Source organism: Ictidomys tridecemlineatus, chromosome 5, assembly GCF_052094955.1.
Source record: "Ictidomys tridecemlineatus isolate mIctTri1 chromosome 5, mIctTri1.hap1, whole genome shotgun sequence".
NCBI classification, from domain to species: Eukaryota; Metazoa; Chordata; class Mammalia; order Rodentia; family Sciuridae; genus Ictidomys; species Ictidomys tridecemlineatus.
In genome coordinates this window covers 185,894,897-185,918,605 of record NC_135481.1, presented here as the reverse complement: position 1 = coordinate 185,918,605, position 23,709 = coordinate 185,894,897, and the positions used below count along the sequence as shown (strand labels likewise).

General features: G+C 57.6%; 1 protein-coding gene across 6 annotated transcripts in view; it reads right to left on the bottom strand.

Annotated features, from left to right (window-relative positions):
- The window catches only part of Tox2 (TOX high mobility group box family member 2), a 126,272-nt gene that overhangs the window by 97,169 nt on the left and 5,394 nt on the right, over positions 1 to 23,709 (bottom strand). For 2 of the 6 annotated variants that reach the window (XM_078051832.1, XM_078051831.1), the window contains exon 1: positions 3,721 to 3,960. The exons of the other annotated variants lie outside the window; for them this stretch is intronic. In XM_078051832.1, coding sequence (XP_077907958.1) covers positions 3,721 to 3,945 — 225 coding nt within the window. In that variant the 5' untranslated portion in view covers positions 3,946 to 3,960. Of the gene's footprint in view, positions 1 to 3,720; positions 3,961 to 23,709 lie in introns of those variants that run through there. 6 annotated transcript variants of the gene reach the window in all.

Below are 23,709 nucleotides of genomic sequence, written 5' to 3'. Positions count from 1 at the left end.
TGGACGGGTGGGGCATGGGAGGACCTGCAGGCTGAACAGGTGGCAGGGGTGGCCTCAGGAAGGGATCCCAGGAACAGCCTGCAGTGAGCCCAGGAGACCCGATGGCCTGTGCGAAGTCCCTACCGCGGGTCGGGTAGGCAGAGCAGTGAGGGGGCAGGGGGACCAGGGAGGCAGCTGGGGACGCTGCAGCCCGCAGATGGCACCGCGATTACCCCTCCCCAGAGGGAGGAAGCCGGCGCTTTTTCCACCCGCTTATCTGATGCTGTGGTTGGAGGAGCCAGCGGGACGCGAGGGGCTGCTGGGCGCGGCACATCTGAGGAACCTCAGCGGGGACCTGAGGCGGCTGACATCCGCTCGGCCTGCGGCTTCTTCCGTGGCTTCCGCATCTCAGGTGGCCCTGACGCCTGCTATTTTCGCTCCCCTTTGGGGTTCTGTGGAGTGTTCCTCCTTGCAGGGCACTGGAGGCTGCTGGGCCCGGCCCCCCTTTGTGTTTGCTTTGCTTGGAGTAAGTGGGAGAGGGGTCACTCCAGTGTTCCAACTGGGGGACACTTGTTGTCCACCACGGGGAAGAGGAAATTGATTATAGGGTGTCTTCTTGTCAGATGTCATGACCCTCCAAGCTCAGAGAGGTTAGGTGGCTTATTCAAGGTCACACAGCCAAATCAAACCACAGACCAAGGATTCTCACCCTAAGTCTAAAGGGACTTAATTTGCATTTGCTGCCTGCATTAGTTTTCCCCAGTGGACACACTGTGCTCTCTGGCTTTCTAGTAGGCATGAGAATAAAGGGGCACTGCCCATGGGTGACATCCTCCAAAATGTCACCACAGATGGGAAGGACGATGACATGGACGGAGGGGGCCATCAGAGCAGGCTTCTGGGAAGCCACAAAGCTCCCCCACACCTGCAGGAACCAACAGAGGGAGGAAGGTAAAGGAAGCACATTCTGGACCAAGAGAGGCCCAGCAGTTGGTCAGACCTGCCAAAGTGAGATCAGCCTGGTGCCCCGCCCCAGGGAGCAGCTGCAGGTCGCAGCAGAGCCCCCCACCCCTGCGGGTTAGGAGGACATCTAGGGAGGACTGAGCTCAGAAGCTCACGCTGATCCTCTCGCTGATCCCCTCGCTGCGGTGAGAGCAGACTCTAGGGGGAGAGGTGGAGGCAGGGAGGCCTGGGAAGAGGCTCCCGCAGCCTCCCGGGGGACAGGAGGACAGGTGAAGACACAGCCGCCGCAGGTAGCTCTGATGAGGGAGAAGGCAGAGAAGGGTCAAGCCTGCCTCTGGAGGTGTGGCCGAAGCCTTGGGAGTGAGGAGTGGGGATCAGACAAGGCCATTTAGAGTCCCTGCCTCCTGTAAGAGGAGCCCTCTGGGGGTGGGGACAGGCTCCAGGGCCTCAGCCATTCTTCAGGGTCAGGGTGAGTGAGCTGCCGCACTCTCCGCTGCAAACCTAGAGACAGAGGACCCAGGCCCAGGGTTCCCTTCCCAGGGCTCATCTCCACCGACACCAACCGCAGTGGCCTCCGGGCTCTCCCCGGAAAACAGACCCGGGCCTGGGAGAAGCTGGAGGCCCGCCCCACGGTGGCTGCAGGTCTTCCCTCCACGGCCCCCTGTGTGAGCACTAAGGGCCTCCAGCCCCACGGAGACGGGGCTCCTGGGCAGCCCCGAGTGCCCTGTGCCTGGGCTGCCTCGAGGGACAGGACTCCATGACCACTGGTCAGTTATGGAGAGGACAGCGGGCAGTCACCAGGGACGCCCCGGGGGAGGGAAGGGGACTAAGGTGGAGAAGGAGCCTGCCTCCCTCCGGAGGCTCCCCACACCCCGGTTTCCATCACAGGGACCAGCCGGATCACCTTCCCAGGAAGTCAGAGCAAAGACCTAGCCTCAGCCACCCAGCAATGACACAATGGCCGGAAGAGCCCCCAGCTCAGGCTTCCCGCTCCCGGGCACCTGCATCTTCCCAGAAGTATTCAGTGGGTGCCTACTCTGTGCCAGCCCGTTTGCAGAAGACTCCCTGAACTCCAATCATGAGCTCCCCAGGAAGGGAGAGCACTTTTATTTACTAAGCACCAACAAGGTGCTTTCTGTATCTGGTCCCGTGTGATCCTAACCACCTGTAGACTCAGAGAGGTAAGGCAACTGGTTCAAGGTCACACAGCAAGCAAGGAACAGAGCCATGGTTCAAAGCCGGGACTTAAACCTGGGTTCAACTTCTGTTCTCTGGGTGGGGGGCAGAAAGGGGTGGCAGCCCTCCAGCCACAGTGTCCCTCCCAAGGCCATCCCTCCCCTCCCTAGACCATCCTCCTGGGTCAGTACTAAGTGCTTTGAGGAATTCCTTTTCCCAGTGGAGACCCCAAGAAACTGCTGTCAGCCAGGCCCTAAACAGAACTCAGAGCCTCTGACGCCAGGCACAAGGTGGGGGTCCCCGGGCCACACACACCCGTAAACCAACCCCCTGCCATGGGCTCAGCCTCCTCCCGGCCTGAGCCAGTGTGAGGGCCATGGGCACATCTGACCAGGTGACATGAACAGAGGTCCTTCTACATACTGGAAAAAGTGTGAGGCAGAGTGTGTGTGCCTGTGCACACACACACGTCCATACACACGATCACCATCACAACACCAGGAGACAACTATCGGCCCCCCGTTTTATGGATGAGGAGACCGAGACTGGGAAGGAGTGTTCTCACGTCACAGTGGAGATGTGAGGGCTGGCCCTGACCCAGACCCTGGCACACAGCGGGCTCTGAGGTCTACCTCCTCCATGGCCAGCTGCATGGGGCGCCCTCGGGCAGCCCTGGGCCTGCTGCCTCCCGCTGGCTCCCAGACCCAGATACAAAGGGGACCCTCCCAGGGCAGATGCCGTTTCCCGGTGTCTCTGGGCTCCCGAGCGAGGGGAAGCAGGCCCTGGCAGGTGGCCTCCGTCCCTGGGATCTCCAACAGCGACGGTGGCCAATCCGAGCACCAGAAGAGGTCAGGCCTCCTGGGCAGCTGGCCACCGAGCTGTCAACAGGAACAAGTCCCGTCCCCCGCTCAGCCAGAGTCCCCCAAGGACAGCTGGAAAGTGCCACTAGGTGTCTGCATTCCCAACTTCCCATGCTCCCTGTGTGCCCCGGTCTGCCCTGAGGTCTGCGACTCTGTCCTTCCTCACCTGTTGCTGTCTGCACCAGGAGGGCGAGTGGCCATCCGTCTGGTTGTTGGTCAACATCCTTACTCAACAAAAGAAAAGTTGGCGGTCACCAAACTGGGGGTAGGAATCTGTATCGATTCCCCCCGTCTCCAAATCCCAACGGCAGAGCCACCCTGACTTGGTTCCTGGTGATGTCCCGCTCCTCCTCTCCCCTCCCGCTCCTCAGCCCAGGTGTCCTCTGGGCTGCATCCTCGGGCTGGGCTGTCCCCATCTCTACTCTCATTGCTTCTGGTCTGAGTCGTGCAGACCCCCGGGCACAGCCGGCCAGGCCTCCGTGGGGTGTGCTGGGAGGAGGAAAGAATGAATGAACCTTCCTGGGCACCCTGGGCGCCGCGGCAGGAGGAGGCTGAGCCTGCTCCGAGGAGTCCATCCCACCCACCTCCAGAATTTGTCTTCGAGGGGAGAGCGGCCAGCTGCAGGTTCTGGACTGGCCGGTGCCTCCTGCTCCCAGAATGTGCTGGGCACCAGTCGGTCCCTTCTGTCCCCACCCAGCCTGGCCCGTCTCCACCCCGCAAGGCGGCGGGCACTGCCGCTTACCTTCCGCAGAAACACCTGCAATGCACCAGCGACTCGCCGGGAGAAGGAGCCGGAGCCTCGCTCCACAGACGCCCAGGCAGCGGGAGCGAGCCCGCCACAGCCTCGGTGCGATTCTGCTGCATAATCAGCAGAGAAAGAGAAGGAATCCAGGAATAGCAGCCTTCCGAGCCTCCCCTCAACTCTGGGTCCTCTATTGGCTGCAGGCCCGGCACCCCCGCCCCCCATCCCATCCCTACAAGGTGAAGTGGAAGAACCTGTTATTTAGCCTCCTGTACCAAAACCCATCTTCTCTCTAAATCTGGGCCCTCGCGTGGGGAGCTCCTGGCAAGCTCCTGGCGGGGCCTGCATCGGGGCCTCAGGGAGCAGGAGGCAGCCCTGGACACGGCCGGCTGCATCTCCTGGCTGGAGAGGCTTCCCCACTCGCGCCCGCTGCCTGGGAGCAGGCGTGGTCCTGGGAGGGCTGGGAAGGGGCCCGCAGCACCGGTCAGCCTGGGAGCCTGGCCTCCCTCTCATTCAGACTCCCAGCGGCCGTCCTGCAGGACACTGTCCTGGGCGCCGATGCTCGCCCAGGGACTGCTCCTTCCGGAGGGAAGCCAGGCCAGCTAAGGGTCCAAAGCAGGCTCTGGCTGGTCGGCAGAAGCTCATCCTGGAGCAGGACGGGGCGAGGGGGGTCTGTGGTGCCCGCTCGGAGTGGTTGGGACAAAAAGTCAAGGACGTGGTCTTCCTTTTGCAAAAATAAGGACCGTGTGTATGTGTGTGTGTGTGTGTGTGTGTCTGGGTGTGTCTGGGTGTGTGTGTGTGTCTGGGGGTGTGTGTGTGTGTGTGTGTCTGGGTGTGTCTGGGTGTGTGTGTGTGTCTGGGTGTGTGTGTGTCTGGGTGTGTGTGTGTGTGTGTGTGTGTGTGTGTGTGTGTGTGTCTGGGTGTGTGTGTGTGTCTGGGTGTGTGTGTGTGTCTGGGTGGGCGTGGTAAAGGGCACACAGTTGTAACCGTGGCTGCCCCAGGAAGCAGGAGAAGGAGGTATCGTCGGTTCTCCTTTTTTTCTTTCTTGTCTTGTTTCATTTTTTTTTTCCTTTTACACAGACATGTATCATATTTGCAATTTAAAACAAACGTAGCCTGGTGCGGTGGCCCACGCCTGGGATCCCAGCGGCTCAGAAGGCTGAGGCAGGAGGATCGCAGGTTCGAAGCCGGCCTCAGCAACTTAGCGAGACTGTGAGCAACCTGGTTAGACTCTGCCTCAAAATAAAAAAGGAAAAGGGCTGGGGATGCGGCTCAGGGGTTAAGAGCCCTTCGTTCAATCCCGCGTACCAAAAAACAAACAAATAACAGCAACAAAAGGAGAACGTGGGCACCTTTCCTGTCTCCTCACCACTCCCTGAAGTCCCCGGTGCAGGGCAAGGTCACTCACCATAAGACCAGGTAGGGCTGGGGACAGTGCTGGCCCCAGGCCCGTGGACCCCCAGGAGTCTCATTAGCTTTCACAAAAATGCCATTCCATTAAGCCTCCATGAGAGGAGGGACTCCGCGTAAGGGTACTGGGTGCAAACTCTGGCCCTGCCTGCGGGGACCCCTGCACCCCTGAGCCTCGTTCCCCCGTCTGTAGAACGGGGACAGTGGTGCCTGCTAAGTGTCCTGTACTGTGCTGAGTGCTGTCAGACCAGGTAACTGAGAAGCAAAAACAAAACAAAACAAAAAAACAACCAGGCTCCTGGGGACCCCTCAGAGCGCTGAGAGCGCATCCAGGACCGGGCAAGGGGAGCTCCGGGGAGTCCCTCTGCCACGGAACCTTGGAAGGGACTGGGAGACAGAAAAGGGCCAGGGAAGAGCAGACCCATGTCACGGGGGCCGCTCCCCAGCATGTCACAGGAGGAGGGGTGGGTGGAGGGCAGCTGGAGGAGCTTCTGGAAGGGGCTTCTGCGCCCGTTTCTCCTCCTCACACTGTTCCTCACCTGCCCTTCCCACAGCAGCCTTCCCCTCCGCCCGGCACTGCCCAAAGCTCTTCCTCCCCAGAGCCGGCTCCTCTGAGCCCAGTGGCGCCGGCACCGCCTTCTCCACCGCGCGCTCCTCCAGCCGCGGGTTCTGCGGGACCTGGGTGGGCTGTGCCTGGGTGTACCGCTCATCTTCCTCACTCGGCTCTGTGCTCCCTGAGGCTGGGACTGTGACCTCCGGGTCCCAGCACCTAGCACAAGGCCTGACACGCAGTAGTTGCTCAACAAACAGAACATGCAGCCCACAAAGCCAAGGCCAAACCCAAGCACACAGAGCTCTTCTGAAGGAAAAAGAGGGGCAGATTTTGCACCAGGATCCAAAAATGGATAAGAACTTCAGAAATACTGGGGATTTGAAAGCCCACACAAAGTTGTAAGAATGCTAGAAGAAATGCCCCATGAATATTTATAAAAGCTTAGGATGAGAAAGAAATTTCTAGATCCAAATTCATATGAACCAGGATGTTTATTGCATCATTATTTGCAAGAAAAGTGGAAATGACAATATAGTCCATCGATACAGGATTAGTTAAATAAATCATGGCTCTCTTTCCAGAGGAGTACTATGCAGCCAGGAAAGCAAATGGCACTTGTTGATGTGGAAGAAGCCCATACAGAAAGCTTGCTGAATGTTAAACTTGCTGATCACAAACCAGAGATCCTGATAAATTAAAGGTATAGCTGACTGTCACAGAGAAAGCATGAAGGTGACAACCCCTCAGTCATCCTTTATTTAGTTATTCATTCATTTCTTACCCTCTGTCTTCTCTCTATTCCACAGGGGCCCTGTTTCCAGTTGACAGAGCAATGCGTGAACAGGACACTGTCCCTGCCTTCAAAGGCATCCTGCTCACCCACGCAGGTGACAAATTATGACATAAGGGAGATGGTACTCACAGCTGGGGACCTCAGGGTCATCCACTTGGTAAGGGGTTTCATGGAAAAGGTGTGGTTTGAGCTAGGAGGTGAGGAGGGGCAAACTTGGGGTGTGCAGTTGCACCTCAACTCATGACTGGGATCAGTAGCACTAAGTGCCTGGAAGTTTGAAGATATTATGTGTAAACTGGAAAATGCAGTGACACACACCCCTAATCCCAGTGACTTGGGAGGCTGAGGCAGGAGGATCGTGAGCTAGAGGCCAGCATCAGCATCTTAGTGAGGCCCCAAGCAACTGGATGAGACCCTGTCTCAAGGAAAAACAAAACAAAACAAAAAAGGCTGGGGATGTAGTTCAGTGGAAAAGTGCCCCTGGGTTCAATCCCCAGTACCCAAAATAAAGTGAAATAAAACCACATTTATCACACCTACCCTCCAGAATGTCGTGGGTCTACCTTAAACAGGCTCAGAACACGGAAATTCACTGATGGTTGAGGGAAATCATCTCATGCAAGGCCTATTTTATAACAAAGTATTGAAACTTCCGTGTAACCTATTGAATACTGAAAGAGAAAATCACCAGCGCTGTGTGGCGACCCCAAGTCCCCGGTGCATGTTATTCTCAGAGTCAAAAAAAAAAAACCCTAAATGGAGCCACCCAAAGTCCGGGGTTGTCTGGACAGAGGGGAGGAGGCCTTTTCAGAGGCAGAGGTGGGCCGCTGTGGGCCAGGACGGAAGTCCCTGGTTCCCCACCAGAGGCTGCGCCCAGCCGATCATCCACAGGAAAGGCCTCATCTGCAGGAGCTGAGCCTGGGGACAGAGGGGTCTGGACTTGGTCCTGCCCCCTGTGCTGGGAGGCAGCACCCCAGGCTGCCGTGATACAGTGATCAACAGCTCCCAGCCGTGACTCGGGCACCCTGACAGCACCGGCCCAGAGGCCGGCAGGGCAGGGGCAGGTGCCTTAACTGAGGCCCAGCAAAGCCACCCGGGACCTGGCAGTGTCCCAGACACAGGGCTCTCTGCTCTGCACTGAACACTTGGGCCAAGGCGCCCAGCTGGAGGGCTCCCCTCTCTGCAGACCCTCTGCTCAGCTGCTCCCGGGGGAGGGGAGCACCCGGGCAGCGTGCGGTTCTGGCTTTCCGACTCGGAGCTCGTTATGGTTCCAAACAAAGAGAAATGACTCAGCTTCCTGCCGAGGAGCCGAAGCCTTTCAGAAAAGATATTTCTGCTTTAAAGCTCTCTCCTCTCTGTCATGGAGGCAGCTTATCTGGGCTGCCTTGTCTTCTCAGTGTTCGGCTGTCCCCAGACTGAGGGACGGACAGGGACGAGGACCAGGTCTGGGGCCAGACCGCCTGGGTCTGAACTGGGACCCTAACCCTTCCTTGTCTGGACAAAGCTGCACCCTCTCTGAGCCTCTGTTGGCTCCTCTGAAGGTGGGACTAGCAGTTAGTTCCCTCCTGGGATCATCACACACAGCAGCTGTCACCAGGGGAGAGGGTCTGGTCCAGTGCCTGGCACAGAGTAGGTGGTCCATAGATCCCACGGTCGGGAATGACAGCAGCCCTGCTCTCCTGGAGGGCCTGGCGACCTCATCCGGAGGCTACACAGTGCAAGTCCTCACAGCAACAGCTGATTCGAGTTTCTCTGTGTGCTCACGAGGGTCGCTGCACACAGCCCAGCCAACTTACAACCAAGTCTCAAGAAGCTTCCTCCTCCGCCACCCTCTGGCCAGCACCCTGACCCCCTCCCTGTCTTTATCTGCAAAATGAGGACAGATATTCTGAGGTTGTGGAGACCCATCTCCAAGACTTGATAAAAGCAGTTTCATGGAGGCTGAGGGACCACCAGCCACCGCACACCATTCCTTCCCCAGGGCCAAGGACGAGTCACCAAGGGCTGTGCCTCGGGCATCCCAAGGGGAGGCCAGGTGTGGAGGAACCCCCCGCTGGGCGGGTCTGGAGCAAACACCAAAGCTGAGACACAGGGCGCGAGCTCCGTAAGTAACCAGAGCAGCCCTTGAAGATGACCGTCAGAGCCGGCCGTGGGTGGTGCCCGCCCGTAATCCCAGTGACTCAGGAGGCCAAGGCAGGAGGATCGCAAGTTCAAGGCCAGCCTCAGCAGTTTAGCCAGACCCTGTCTCAAAATAAAATAAGGACTGGGGCTGTCGGCCAGTGGGAAAGCACCCCTGGGTTCCATCCCAAGTATCGCAACAAATAAATAAATAAAATACATAAATCGATCATGGGCACGACATTAACGCTGGGTCTCTCAAACCTTCATCCTTAATTAAAAAAAAAAAAAAAAGCCCAGGGCAGGTGAAATAGGACCCCAAGCCAGCCCCCTACAGGAGTCCCGCCCTCCCCTGCCTCCCCAGGCCTCGGTGGCAGAGCCACCTTAATAGTAAGTGACTGATTTAAACCCTGTGATTACCAGGGCTGATCTCCCTGGAACCCTGCCTCCACAGCACGGAGCACTTCTCCGGAGCAGTAATTGCCAAGTTCAATTTTAGCTCTGTCATGCCCGACCGCGGCGGCTGCTCCTCGCCAGGTAAGCTGGTAACGAGGCGGCTCCGGGGCCTCACGTCACAATATTGTGACGCCCGTCAGCGCCTGTAGGAGCTGAGAAGCCGCGTTTCCCCGGCAGCGCATCCCACCCTGGGAAACGACCAGGGCCCGTGCCTCCCGGGGGCCACCTAGCTGCCCGACCCTGGGACACCAGGGTGCCAGGTCCCTCCACCCTCCCCCACTGCTGGCACCCTGTCGGCCGGGCCCCCAGACCCTCTCTTACTCGTCCCAAGTCAAGCAGCAGAGTTTTCTTGCAGAAAAAGAAAAGGGGACTCTACACCTGCTGTTCCCAAGTAAAAGCCTTCCATGACCCCCACTGTCCTCAAGGTCAAAGTCCTCACAGAGTCCTCTGTTCACAGGCTGTCCTTAAGGCTCTCCAGGAGGGAGCCCTAGCCAAGCTCTGGGACTCCTTGTCCCCATCCCTCAGTCCCAGGGAATGTCCTGCTGCCACCAAGTCCCATGCACCCCCGGCCTGGCCTGCCCAGGTAAACAGGCCCCCTGACCTGGCTCTAAACCCCGACAAGGCGCTCAGCAGACGCACTGGCGGAATCTTTGGGCTGCATCATGTAAATGCCCCACTTGACACTCAGGGCATTTAGTAAGCACCTACGGTATGCCAAGCACTGGCACTTTCTGTCGTCCCTTGAATCCTCGAACAACCCAGCAAGGTGAGATGGGTGAGTGCACACCTCTAATCACAGGGTCAGAAAGCAAAGTCAAATAGGGCCAGACTCAGGCTGATCTGCAAGGTGTCTCAGGGGATGAGCCGCCGGCCCCACCAAGGGGCCCCACCGCCTGGGCTCATCAGGGGACCTACCACAATGCCACATTCCAGCCCCATTTTGTTAAAAGCCCCCCACACACACCTTGGATCTGTCCCCAGCCCCTCCATGAACAGGCCCTCCCTGGCCAGGGTCCACGGCGGAACTGTACTGTGGGCCTGGCTGAGTGTGCAGGGGCCGACTCTGGGCTGACACCGGCTTCAGGAGCCTGGGTTTTGTTCTTTCTTCTTGCTCAACCCTTCCCCGTCCTGATGTGAAGAGACCCCTCCCAGAACACCCACAAATTAAGTGGGTGCAGGAACTGTCCCCATCTCACAGAGGGAGAAACTGAGGCACAGAGAGGGTAAGCAACTTACTAGATGCACAGAGCAAGTAACTGGCAGAGACAGGATCAGAACAAAAGTCTCGGGCCTGTCCAGCAAGCTCACTTCCACCACGCTACACTGTCCACTGAGTCACAGACCCTCCTGGGATTGTCACACACAGCAGGACAAGCCTAAAACCTAAAATAAAGTAAAAATGAAACCTGAAGTTGCGTGTCCTGCCTCGGGTGGGAAGGAGGGCCTCGGGGTGCCCGGGGGTGGAGTCCGAGTGGCCCATCCGTGTGACAGGCCTTTCTCCTGCCATCCCTGGGCACATCCAGGTTTCCAAGGTCCCTGTTTGTTCTGGGGGAGACAACTTCACCAGCATCTGGGCCCTGGGAGGAGCACTTCTCTGCAGCCACCAGGGTCCCCACATTGTCCTCAGCTGTGCACGGGCAGGAGGTACCGTGCACTGTGCCGGCAACCAGGCAGGCCCCGGGCTCCTCCTCACCTGCCCTGGGAAGCAGGGACCGCCCCATTTCCAGGTGAGAAACCCAAGGCCTGGGCTGGGCAGCAACCCGCCCAGGGTTTCCTGGTGACCTAAGTGAGAAGCAGGAATTCAGACTCAGATTTGTTGACGGTTCTTGTGTTTCTGATCTGTTCTGGGCCATTTAGGGTCATGATTCTGACCCCCGGGGGACCCTGGCCTTCTGCATGGCTAAGGTCCCAATAGGCTGGGAGAGACCCTGCTGAAACTGTAGGGACATCAAAGGCAGCCCAGGGGACACAGCAGGCAGCTCCCAGGGGACACAGCAGGCAGCTCCCAGGGGACACAGCAGGAATCCCCCAGGGGACACAGCAGGCAGCTCCCAGGGGACACAGCAGGAATCTCCCAGGCTCAGGCGCCCAGGCACAGTGGGCTGGCTTAGGGCTGGGGGCTCGAGGTTTGGCTAGGGAGGTGATGCCCCGGGAATGGGCCCCTTCTGGACACCATCCCCAGGTCTCCCTCCTAGATCTGATTCATCCTTCTCAGCTCGTGGTCACTGACCCACAGGACTAAATCCAAGCCCCCAGCCCAGGGCCTGGGCCTCACATATCTCAATCACTGTCCTCCTCATCCCTGTGCATCTGACCCCCTTTGCCCCCTCCCAGTCCTTGTCCAAGCCAACAACCCCTGTGCCATTGATGCCCTGTGCATCTTCCACGGAGATTGCCAGGGCCCCCCATGAGCAGCTGCCTCCCCAAGCCACCCATAATAAGGGAAGGTCTCTCCACTCCCCGCTGAGCCTGCATCACCGGCAGCTGCTTGGGGGCATCTGCGATCCAAAAGTTCCTTTCTCAGCTCCAGGCTGGGGGAACTGGCTCTTGATTGGGTGTTCAAATGTGCCACAAGGTCTTTGCACGTGCTGCTCTCTCTGACTGAAGTCCCCACCACCTCGCAGCCCCTAGCCTTCCTGCAGGTCTCCCCTTAACAATCAGAGCCATCCTCCCAGCCCCGTCTCCCAGCCTGAGCAGCCGTCCTGCATCTCGCCAGCCCTGCTCCCATCATGTGCTTCAATTCTTCAGTGGCTAGTCTAGAAGCCACCAAGTCCAGCACTGGGTTTGTCCTGTTCACCCCCAGAGTCCTGCCACAGTGCCTGGCACACGGTAGGGGTTCATCAAACATTTGTGGTCTGAAAGAGCGAGGGCACAGAGGACCACAGATCTCTGCCCTGCAGGCACATGCACTGGGATATAAGTGCTCCTCTCAGGAAGAAAAGGGATCCATCTCTTCTAGCCTTGAATCTGGGCTTGGCTTTGTGACCTTATTTGACCTCTAGGACAGCAGCACACATGGCTAAGTAGAGGCTCCAAAATGCTTATGTGGGGGGGTGGGTGAAGGGCTCCCTCCTGCTCGCCAGGAAGCCCAGGAGTCCCCAGGGCACACACCGGCTGGGGAGCGAGAGACCACAGGAGAGCCATGCCAACCCTGCCAGACACGTGAGTCAGGGTACCCTGGGTCACCAGCCCCCAGAGGTGGCACAGTGCCTGCAGAGTCAACCAGCTCAGCCAGAAAAACTCCCAGCCAACCCCCAGCACCACGAGCAAAGTCAAATTGTTGCTGTTCTAAGCCACTAATTTTGGGGTGGCTTGTGAGACAGCAGCACACAACCGTAGGAACTCACAGAAGAACACTTGCCATCACGTGCCCCCAGCCAAGGACATGGGCCTGGTCTACGCAGCCTCAAGCTGAAAACAACAAAAAGCCTCTGGGATCCTGGAAAACAGCAGAGGCCGGGAGGGGCAGGTCCCCCGAGCTTGCGACCTGGAGGCCCAGCTCATCTCGGTGCCTAGCTCTGTGCCTGTCTCCGCAGCAGGAATGGCACATCCCACACCAAGACCTCTCAGGTCCAAATGGGGAACGAATGTGAAAGGAGCTCCAAAAAGAAGCTGAAGACCCGCATGTGTGAGGACAGGGTGCAGAGCGAAGAGCAGACCTCAGAGCTAAGCAGACCCAGGTGCACCATCTGCTCTGCTCCTCACAGGCTGCGTGACCTTGGGCAAGGTTCTCAACCTCTCCGAGCTTCAGGTATCCTGTCGGTGACAATAATGCATAACTTGCAGAGCTATGGTGAGGGTTGAATAAGACAGTATGCAAAGGACACCCACGGCCTGGCACGTAGTAGGTATTCAATAAACAGCACCCTCCCCCACTCCACCCAGCACGGCAGCTACCATCTCGTGTTTGATATCAGCATCGTGCGCCAAGTGCCAAGTTGTGACTGCAGCTTACATAACACCCTGCGTGAGAGGTTTGCAGGGAAGATGAAGAGGGAGTGGGACATTGTCAGCTGTGACTGGGAGAGAAAACACCCTTAGAGGCGGGAAACAGCGGACCCCTGAAGACATGCAGACGGAATCCTCACCCCCGGGGTCTCGCACACCCAGGCCCACGTCTGTCTTCATTTAGAACAATCTGGGACTCTTCCTTCATTCACCTCCCATGCACCAGCACACAGCACGAGGCACACAGGATGGAGGGGCAGGAAAGGAGTCTCGTCACAGCGGCAAGGCACCCAGCTGTCAGGTCCCTGGACAGCAGCATGGCTCAGGGACTCTGTCCTGCAAAGCACCTGCTGAGAAAGCAGATGCCCACCTGTCCAAGTGGAAGGGTCCAGGGGGACTCCACCAACCAAAGCAAGTGCACACGCACATGCATGCACGCACACGCACACGCACACGCACACACACCCAGACACACACTGAAGAAAGAGTTCTGAGTGCAGGGAGGGCAGACAAGATGGCAGAGTGGGGGCAGCAGGGACCCCCCGAGCCGAGGGGCATGGCACTGGGAGGTCCCAGGCTCCCAGCTCCCCCCCCACTAAGGGATCCCAACCCTAAAGCCTGGAGCTCGGCGACCTCCGCCCTTCCTCGCCAGCCTCCGTCTGTCCGTCCGAGCAGGTCTGTGCTCTTCCCCTGCGGCATGCCCACCCCCAACATCTCCTCCCCACATGGTCTGGAAGGAGAACGGGTGCTCCTGACAAGCAGGCTGGGTCCCCGTCCCACGTCCCACTGTGCCCTTGGCCCCGTCACCTCCCCTCCGGGGTCTCAGCTCCTATTGGCACAGTGGAGGCAGCTGCCCATTCCCAGGGGTGGGTACCCATTAAATAAATCACAGGATGAGACATCCATCCAAGGACATGGAGTAAATGACCTCCCCCTCCCTTTGTCCCCATCCCACCCTCTGGGAGGTCCTGCCTCCGTGGCTCCCTTAGCAGGTCTCAGGGAGGGTCCCTCATATGCCCCGCCCCCCACCACCCTGGGCTCTGATATAAGAGTGCAGACCCCCACGTCCCTCCGTCAGGTTCTTGCCAATGTTTCCAGGTGCCTGTCCTCTGGGGAACTGCCCTTGGCTTATGGGACCAAGCGCAGGGGACATCACGCCTTCCTACCCTTCTCCAGCAGCCCACAGCCGATGACCGACTGGCAGGGGGCACAGGAAGGCCCCCACCCTGGCCTCAAGATGGGACCCACGCTGGGGTGTCTTTCCTGCTCTGGGGCTCCCATAGGATCAGGCTGACACAGGGCCCCAGCGGAGGCCACATCGGGCTCACTCCCTCCAGTCCTGACCTGGCTCCCAGCCCCTGTCCTGAGAGCACACCCCACTGAGTCTCCCATAGGAATCCTGGGCTGGGCTCTGCACCCAGGCATCTCTCTCTCTCTCTCTCTCTCTCTCTCTCTCACACACACACACACACACACACACACACACACACACACACACACACACACACGTGCACTGATGCTCAGTCAGGACCTCTGCCCAGCATCACCTAGACCTTTTTAAAAATGCAGAATCTCTGCCCCGGCCTGACCTACGCATCAGAATCTGCATTGGACAAGATGCCCTAGGATCCCCGTGCACCTGGGCGTTGGAGAGGGCCTGCTGAAGCTGGTTACCAGCCTGCTGGTGAACTAAGTACCACCCAAACCTTCCATCGGTCGTGGGAGTCATGTAACGAACGCGGCTGTCATCTGCTGTGGTCTGAATGTTTGTGTCTCCCAGATTCCTGTGTCGAGATCCTGAGGGTACTGACCAGAGTAGGTCATGGGGACAGAACACGGTGACTGGGATCAAGGCCCTCGTACAGCCCCAGGGAGCTGGAGTGAGAAGACAGCTGTCTTCAGCAATGCGGGCCCTCGACAGCGCCTAGTCTGCTGGCCCTTGATCTTGACTTCCCAGCCTCCAGAACTCTATACCTTTCTGTTGTTATAAGCCACCTGATCTCTGGGGTTTTGTTATTAGCCTGAAGGGAGTAAGACATCATCCAACCCCAGTCGGCAGCTGCAGAGCTGAGCCAGTGGGTGACCACCAGCCGGGGGCCACTCTCTGCCCTGGGCCAGGGTGAATCCCAAAGCTGCAGATGGCTTGAGCTCTAACCCCTCATGCTTTGCTTGGCCACCAGAATTCTGTTTCTTTTTGGTGACAGAGAAACTAGTCCCAGCATTTGCACTTGTCAATTAAAGCCTTTGCCCCTTCTTCCTTCTTGAAGGGAATTTAGGGCCCCACCAGACAGCCAGGAAGGGGTTCCCAAAAGCACCCTGAGGGCAGATGCCTTCCCCAGGGCCCTGCAGCAGAGGAGGGGAGCCAGGCCCAGAGATGTCTCCGCTAGAGGAAGAAGCCCCCCCCCCCCCCCCCCCCGCCTTCCCCGAGTCAAGGTGGGGAGGGGGAGGGCAGCAACCCCTCTTCAGAGACCCCCAGGGTGTGAACCCCCCATCCAAGGGGATGCCCGTGACCTTTGCGAAACTGAATGCAATAACCAAGTCCTATGTGCTGAGCGGACCCCAGGGCCAGCCCCGGAGGCGGCAATAATCCAGACGTGTGTTTGGACAGGAGGCACCCTGCAAAGCTCAAAGTCAACGCTGCCTGTCGCCGCAGGAGGGAAACGGCTCACCTTTTGCTAATCGCCCTAATTCATTTTTTATTACTAACTTTCCTGTTTTCTATTTGCCGTCCGATTGGAGATATTACCAAAGGCATTTAAGAAGCATATCAGATCCCGGCCCAATGGCAAACATAACTCTGTCCACTGAATCTGCATTAATATACATATAATTCCCTGATCACAAAGACCTCACGGTCCACATGCCAGGCCCTAAATGAAGGCAGAGGTGGCAGAGCCAGAAACCCCACCAAGATTTTTCAGAACACTATGAGGTCCACCAGGAGGCACCCGGAAAGGGGCACCTCAGCTCACGCTCCTGGAGAATGCGGTTGGCTCTCTTAGAAAATGACTTGCTGGCACCAATCAGGAGCCACAAAAATGCCCACTCCTTCTGACTCACGAGTTCTGTGTTGGCCACAGCCAACAACCTGGTCTTGTCTTTGACAGCCGTCCTCTCCGTCACCCCTCATCCCACCTACCCACAAGTCCTCACCTTCTGCCTCCTCCTCTCTCCCCTGCTCCTCCCCTTTCCCACCCACCAGAACGTTCTGCGCGATGGAGATTTTCCCTATCAGCCCTGCCCAAGGCCAGCGAGCCCTATGTGGCCACAGAGCACTTGAAATGAGACACGTGTGGCCAGAGAAGGAAATCTTACTTTATTTTAAATATAAACAGTCACCTGTGGCTAGCCGCTACCATGTTGGGCAGCACAGCCACATGCCAACACTGGTGCTCTCCTGGGCCACAGAAGTCACCCCCATCTGCTCTCCTGGGTCGGCTCTTACCCTTTGTCCAGTTCCCCCCACAAAACAGCAGCAAAGATTCTTCTAAAATGCCACACCTGTCCACAGCCCCCACTGCCCTCGAGTGAAATCCAAGTTCCCAGACTTGGGGACATGGTGCTGCCCAGCTCCAGGGAGCTCACAGCTTCAGGAAGGCTGCATGGGGCAAGGACAGCAGCAGAGGCCTCCTGGAGGGAGGGGTGGCCCTGGAGCAGAACCTGAGAGGTGTCCCCAGGAGATGGCTGTGGTCAGGAATGGCAACAGGGAGGCAGGGCCACGGGGGGCGCTGGGACAGCACACGACAGAGCCCCCTCCTGAAGCCCAAGTCCTCAGCGGGGGAGGGAGGGGAGGAGGGAGGGCAGTGACCGGACAACATGATGAACAGGTAAACGACACACTGTTGCAAGGGGAAAGAAAAAGACCAGGTGGGCCCAGGGAGGTGACCTATTCAGGGGGGGCTCCAATCTGCACAGGCGCCCGCCACATCGCAGGTGACTTCTCCCTATTTCCTACACGGTGGGGCAGGTAACGCAGTATTTAGAATTTAGAGCCTAATAAAAAGGGGTAGTCACTCAGGAGAGAGGCCACCCCAAAGTCCTGCTTGGTCACCAGAAGCATTCCCGTGGGCTGGAGAGAGACTATCTCTGAAGGCCAGGCCTGTGCGCCCGATGCCCCAGCCCAAGCGACGGGAGGGAAGCCTCCCTCCTGAAGGCAAGGTCACCCGGCACAGAGAGGGAGGTGTTCAAAACAGGGGCTGCCACCCTGTGCCCCAGAGCCAAGCCCTGATTCAAGATCACAAGGACCAGGATCTCCAACATCCCAGCTCTTGATTCCAGCTCTCCCTCCGGGGCGCCGCTGGAGATGAGCCTGACGTGACGCTACAAGACCCACGTTCAACTCGCGAGACCCAAACACGGTGCCCCTCACTAGATGTGTTCCGTCCTCCTGGCAACAAGGTCCAAACAAGGTATGTGGGGCCCAGAGAGGGCAAGTGCGTTTTTCTTGGAAACACAGCCTGGGATATGTTAGGGTGGTTTTCTCTGGAGAACAGGATCTGCCACATTCATTCATTCTTTCAACAAGGATCTATTGAGCACCGCTCCACAGCAGACCCTCAGCAGACCTGGGCCTACCCCAGGAAGAACAAAACGAACACCAGCCCGGAGGTTTTTAAAACCATTTCACAGATATGCTGTACCATGGGGGAAAAAATACACTAGACCCAGGATCAAGAACAGGGAAGGTAATGGCATCAAGAGGTCAAAGTCTGAGAAAGTGAGGATAAAGCTGAGACCAGAGGATGAGCAGGAGCCAGTCATGTGAAGAATGAAGGCAAGATGCTCCAGGCAGGAGGCAGCATGGCAAGGCCCTGTCCCAGGCAGACGGCCAGGGACCCGGGATGCAAGCCATGAGGGGAGGCGGCCTGTGTGAAGCCTGGTACCTGGTACAGAGCCCTGGGAGTGACGGCTGGGGAAGCCTGGGGGTGTCAGACCCCACAGGGACTTATAGGCCAAGAGGGGAGTCTGATGGTATCTGCAAGTCCGGGGAAGGTGCTGGAAGGTTCTAAACTGAGGCAATTTGCACAGAGAAGAGGTGGGGTCCACTCCAGCCTCGGAAAGGTCTCCGTGTCCCATCCTGGCCCATGCCTTTTGGTCCCTGGAAAGTAAATGTCTCAACTCCACTGAAAGTTACGGTCCCAGGCTGGTCTGCAGGAGGCAGCCACCTTTCAGAACAGCAAGACAAAACAGCAGCCAGATGTGGGCACAGAGCATCAGACTGGCTGCTAGCAGCTGGAAAACTTGCCCAGCTCTCTAGAAAGACCGTGGCTCCTCAGGGCCAGGACCAGGACCCTGACCCACGCCTGGCGCCTACCACCGGGCACAGTAGGCAGCGGACGCTCTGTGGGCGGCGAATGAACAAGTGAGTGATGAACTCTTCAGAGGCAAAGCCAGGACTCGATTCCAGGCCTGTGTGATGAGGCCCATCTCCTGGCCAGAGGGAGAGGGAGCAGGGGAGGGAGAGAGAGAGGGAGGAACAGAGAGAGAGAGGGAGGAACAGAGAGGGAGAGAGACGGAGGAAGGGAGGACATTTACATCAACCAGAATCTGGGCACAGTGTGCATGGAATATCCCGAAACACTCCTCCGTCCTTCCAAAAGAGACACCAGAGTGCCACTCCCTGGGAATAGGGGCTGACGCCTGTGTGAAGGGTCAGCCAGCCCTGGCTCCTCCACGGAAGACAGGCCCTCCCTTGTTGACCGCCCGGCCCGACTCCACAGGAAACCTGGGGACAGGAGGCCGCTCAGTACCTGAGCAGACAACTCCAGAAACGACCAGGCAGCAGGAGGCACGTGGATGGGGAGGAGCTGCACATGAATTACAAACATGGGATAAGGAAGCCACACTCAGAGTCTCCTGGGTGCAGCACACTGGCAACTGCCGTGTCCCTGTGGGCCCTTGGAGCAAAGCCCAGGGACTGGAGGGAGAGTTGTGCTGTGGGGGGTGGGCTTCCAAGCCAGGGAGGACGGGGACCACCCTCTGGGGGCTCGTCCTCTGCACTTGAACCAAAGCCCAAAGGGGCAGCGTGGAGAAGAGCCCCTGGTCCTGGCCACGCCATGGACACTGCAGAGAGGGGCGGTTTCTGGGCCCCGCTGGCGGCCGTGGCTCCTCTCCAAATGCTCCCAGAGACGGTGCCAAGGGTCACCTGTGCCAGCCCCGTGAGTCTCAATGTGTACTTGATCCTTAAAGGCTCCTGCAGCGAGGAAGAAGGGAGCAGCTACTCTCCCTGCCAAAAGAAGCCTCAACCCTTTTAAGCCCCCGAGATTCTGTAATTGAAAACAAACATAAAATCCCAGGGTGGAACCTGCGTTCACTGTTCTTTGGAGGAACCAGAGGAGCTGAAGAGCACTCAGCAGGAGGAATGACTGACTGGATCTCCTGGATGCTCACCAACAACCTGAGGTCCAAGTGTGGTTATGTGGAGAAAGTGGGGCTCAGAGAGGCTAAGCAACAGGCCCAAAGTTACACAGCTTATAAGTGCCAGGAGACGAACCCAGGCGCTTTAATCAAACTCAAGTCATATGCAAATTCACTCTCTGGCTTTGTGTAAAAATTAACTTTCATCTCAAGTGGATGAGAGAATGAGAAAACAAGGCGGGGGGGGGGGGGTGCTCCTGAAATAATATAAGTTAACATCCAACAGGCCCTCCGAAAATATCTGCAGAATAGTCGAGCAACACCAGGCCGAAGATCCACCTAAGACATTGTAAAGTTCAGTTCAAGTCAAAACACAGCACCATGGAACAATAAAATTTATGCATGAGATTGACCCTGGGTTATACTGCCAAGTCGGATTCATTTCTAACAAGTTTCTAAATCATTCCTACAAATCAGGCCCAACTTCAAGATAAGCACGTTTAAATTAGCTGTAATGTGAAGGCATCTTAATGGCAAATGGTGTCTGAAGTTGAAAACCAAGGCAAGGAGGCCCAGCAGGGAACCCCAGGTCCCAGGAGAGAAGCGTGCATCAACAGTCAAAGCCAGGGGCAGGTAGGGTAATAGAGGGACAGCCAACATGCCCCAGGCTTTGCCCTGGAGGAAAACCAACGAAAATGTGGTGCAGGCGAACCAGAAGACGGTGGGGAAGGAGTGGCCGAGCTTTGGGGCTGCACTTCTGTCCAGCTTCTCAGTCCCGAGGCTCCCTGTCATTGTGTCCACATGGTTGACAGTCATCTTATTTACATGGACCCAAACCTACAGGGAGATTTTTCAGCATGGCTGGGGAGCAGCAGCAAAAACATATGGTAGGTAATTATTAACTTAATGAGTCATGGTAAATTGTGATTTTATATCTTGGCGTAAAGACGTGGCATAACGCAGGATAATAAATTTTGATCCATTACCCTGATGCTTACAACTGGCTACTGTACCACTGGGATTTCTGGTGCCTGCTAGAAAGAGCAAGCCGAGTGTGGTTTAGTGGCCTGGTTAACGACCTGGGGACCGCTGGGCTTCTCAGATGTTCAACAGGTTGTTGTTGAGTGCCTACTGTGTGCAAGGCGCTGGGAACTGAGCTCTGACTTGAAAGCTCAGTGACTCAGAGGAGAGAGTTTCATTCACCAGTTGAAAGCCTACGGGGAACTGTGGCCTGTGGCTCAAAAGGCAGAGGAATAAGTAAACCTGAAAATGTTGGGAACAGTGACGGTGCCCCACGTGTGGGAAGATGTCCAAGTCAGAGCCCTACGGGAAACATCAGGAGGGCGTACACAGTGGTGGCAGGTGTCCCATGCAGAGGACACAGCCCCTCCCAGGAGGGAGGCCTGGCTATGGGAGCAGAGGTCACACCACACACTGCCCCCACCTGCCCAGCCTGCCCAGCCTGCGGGGCCTCCCCGGGAAGCACCTGGGAGCCGCAGGTGCAGCGCACAGAACAGGTTTCCCTGGCTGATGGACACTGCTCTCCGAGACTGTCTTGGTCGGCTGGAAAGTTGGATGGTGTGGGGGGTTTGATCCCAGGCACCAGGAACACTCTGCTTTCAAACACCCGTCGGACAGACGAACCCGAAGGGCAGCTAAACAGAGATGGCTGGCCATTGCCGCCAGAGTTCAGCTCCTGGAGGCCCGGGAAAGAGCTGGGAGCCGACCTGGCTAACAAGCCAACAGGTGGGGTGGCGCTGAGGGGACACCATGGTTTCAGACAAGAATATAGAGAGGCGTGCCCGCCTTGGCCTGGACACGCAGCTGGCACTCAGTCCGGTAGCCTTCTCCAGCCTCCGGGAGATCTGGGGGTTTCCCTTGCCTTGGGGACAGTGTGGCATGGCATTCCCTTCAACAGCACTCTGAGATGGAGCGCTGCTCTCGAAGTTAGAAGGCCGGGGTCGGGTCACACGGAAGAGAGTGAGGGGAGCACACCTGGGCAGAGAGAGGGGCTGGCCCTGGCCTGTGACAGCTCTTCAAGTTGACCCAAGGAGGCAAGGAGGCTGCCTGGCCTCTGCCTCGGGCACCCTCCTGTCACTGACTGCAGGCAGGCGCCTGGGCCAGTAGTCTTTGCTACAGAGCAGTTCCCAGCGCAGCAGCCCGTGAGCCAGCCCCTGCGGTCCCCGGTCCCCGAGGGGATTCACCCTGGTACACACAAGAAAACTGAGACCCGCCGTGGCTCAGCGATATGCACAGTCACCTGCCCAAGCCAGCGAAAAGCGCAGCTGTGATGGGAACCGAGTCTCTTTGCGAGCGAAACCCACTTTCTCTCCTCTTTGTAGAGGGAAGGGCTCAGGGTCAGGAAAGCTAGGTCTGTCCGTCACAGGGCAGGGTGGTGCTGCAGCAGGAGGGGACCACCAGGCCTCCAGCAGCCCCTCAGGGTCCTCTCACATTCCAACTTGTGCTGCTGTTTGTGAACAGAAGGGAGAGCGCTTCCTACGGAGGCCCAGGCTGTGGAGTGTGACATCCAGCCCTCCAGGGGCAGGTGTGCATGTGCCCATCCTGCAGGTGGGGACACTGAAGCACTTGAAAACCTTGCCTGTGCTGAGGATGGTGACAGCAGCGCTCACACCCAGGACTGCTGGTTCCAGAGCCACCTGCCCTGGGATCTAGAGACCGGCTGCAGTCCAACAGGCTGCGCCATGGGAACACCGGGGCACGCAGCCTGGGATCCAGGGAACACCAGGGCAGGGGGAGAGCCCTCCCGGGGGCAGACCCTGCAGCTCTTACACCCTGCTGGCTGCTCCCCCTGTGGGGCCTACTCAGGGGAGTCCCTCTAGGGACAGCCAATTACCCAGAGTCCTGCCTGGACTTGTGCACTCACCACAAGGTTTCAGATTACAGGAGCCACAGAAGCTAAGTTCCTCAAGCCCAGGGGACAACTGGCCAGCCCCAAAGTCACTCATTCATTTGTTCACCAAATGCCCATGGAGCACCTGCCAGCTCTGGGAATCCAAGTCCCCCCTTATCTGAGGGGGATCCATGCCAAGACCCCCGTGACTGTACCAAACACTATGTACACTGTGCTTTTCCCTAAACAGACCTATGTGAAAGTTTAGTCTATAAACCTGGCACACTAAGAACACTGATCCTAATAGCTAATAAGAAGATAGAATAACTATAAAAATACACTGGGATCAAAGTTATTTTTAACTTATAGTTTATTTCTGGAATTTCCTACTGAATTCTTCCAGACCAGGATTGACTGTAACTGAAACCAGAGGCAATAAAACCTCAGATAAGGGTTTTGCCTGCTCAAAAGTAAAGGCAGAGACAGGGGTTCCTGCGTCTCCTGTGTGCAGCGTCTCCTGTGTGCGCCGGTCATCTCCTGGCTATGGCTGGGAAATGGCTTCATTGGGCCCCCTCACTCCATCCCAGGGATGTGACTGGAGGCTTGGTCCCCAGGGCAGCAGTATGGGGAGGTGGTGAGACCTTCAAGAGGCAGGGCCCGTGGGAGGTCCTCAGGTCCCTGCTGGCATGAGTAGTTCCCTGGGACCCCGTGAGTTTCCATGAGAGGTCACCATCAGACAGCAAGCCTGCCCCTCCCTGCCCCCCAGCCTCTGCTCCTGGTTTGAGATGTGACCTCTGCTCCTGTCGTTGTCAGTGGCCTGCGGCGATGCAGCCTCAGGGGCAGGCCTCAGCCTGCACTGTCTCCTTGTGATTTTCAGCCTCCACTATGAGCTCTTGGGCAGAGAGAGTCTGTCTCAGGCAGCTCATTCTGGTACTGAGGAGCTGACCCATGCACTCCCCAGAAAGCATCCTCCTCATCCTCCTGAGGCCAGTTACGAAGGACATCCCATTCTTTCGGTCACTACGTCACACCACCCTGTGGTGCAAGGTTGACAGTCGCTGATTTGCTTCCCCTTTACACAGAGTGGAACAGAGATCCAGAGAAGAGCCCCCCCCCAAGTGCTCAAGGTCACCCAGGCGCAGGGCTAAGCAGTGTCTGGCCTGGGCTGCTGGCCCTGATGTAACAAGGCATGCCCCTGCAGGCCCCTGCTGGGTAGAGTTCAGATGGAAGCTAAAGAAGAGCTTCCCAACAGAGGTGCATGCACCTTCCAGAGCCCCCTGGTTCTAGCCAGCTCAGTTCACAGCCCACCCAGATCAGGGCTCCTTCCACAGGACCCAGCCCCCTGCAGCACCGGCCCCCTGCAGAAGAAAGCTCAGAACCTCCCCCAGGCTGCCGAGCAGGCCTTACAGATTTCTGGTTCAGGTGAGGCAGAAATAGCAACCCCTGCTTCGTGGGTTTTTGACAAAACATGACTCCAATCATTCACCAGCAGGTTTGTCCAGA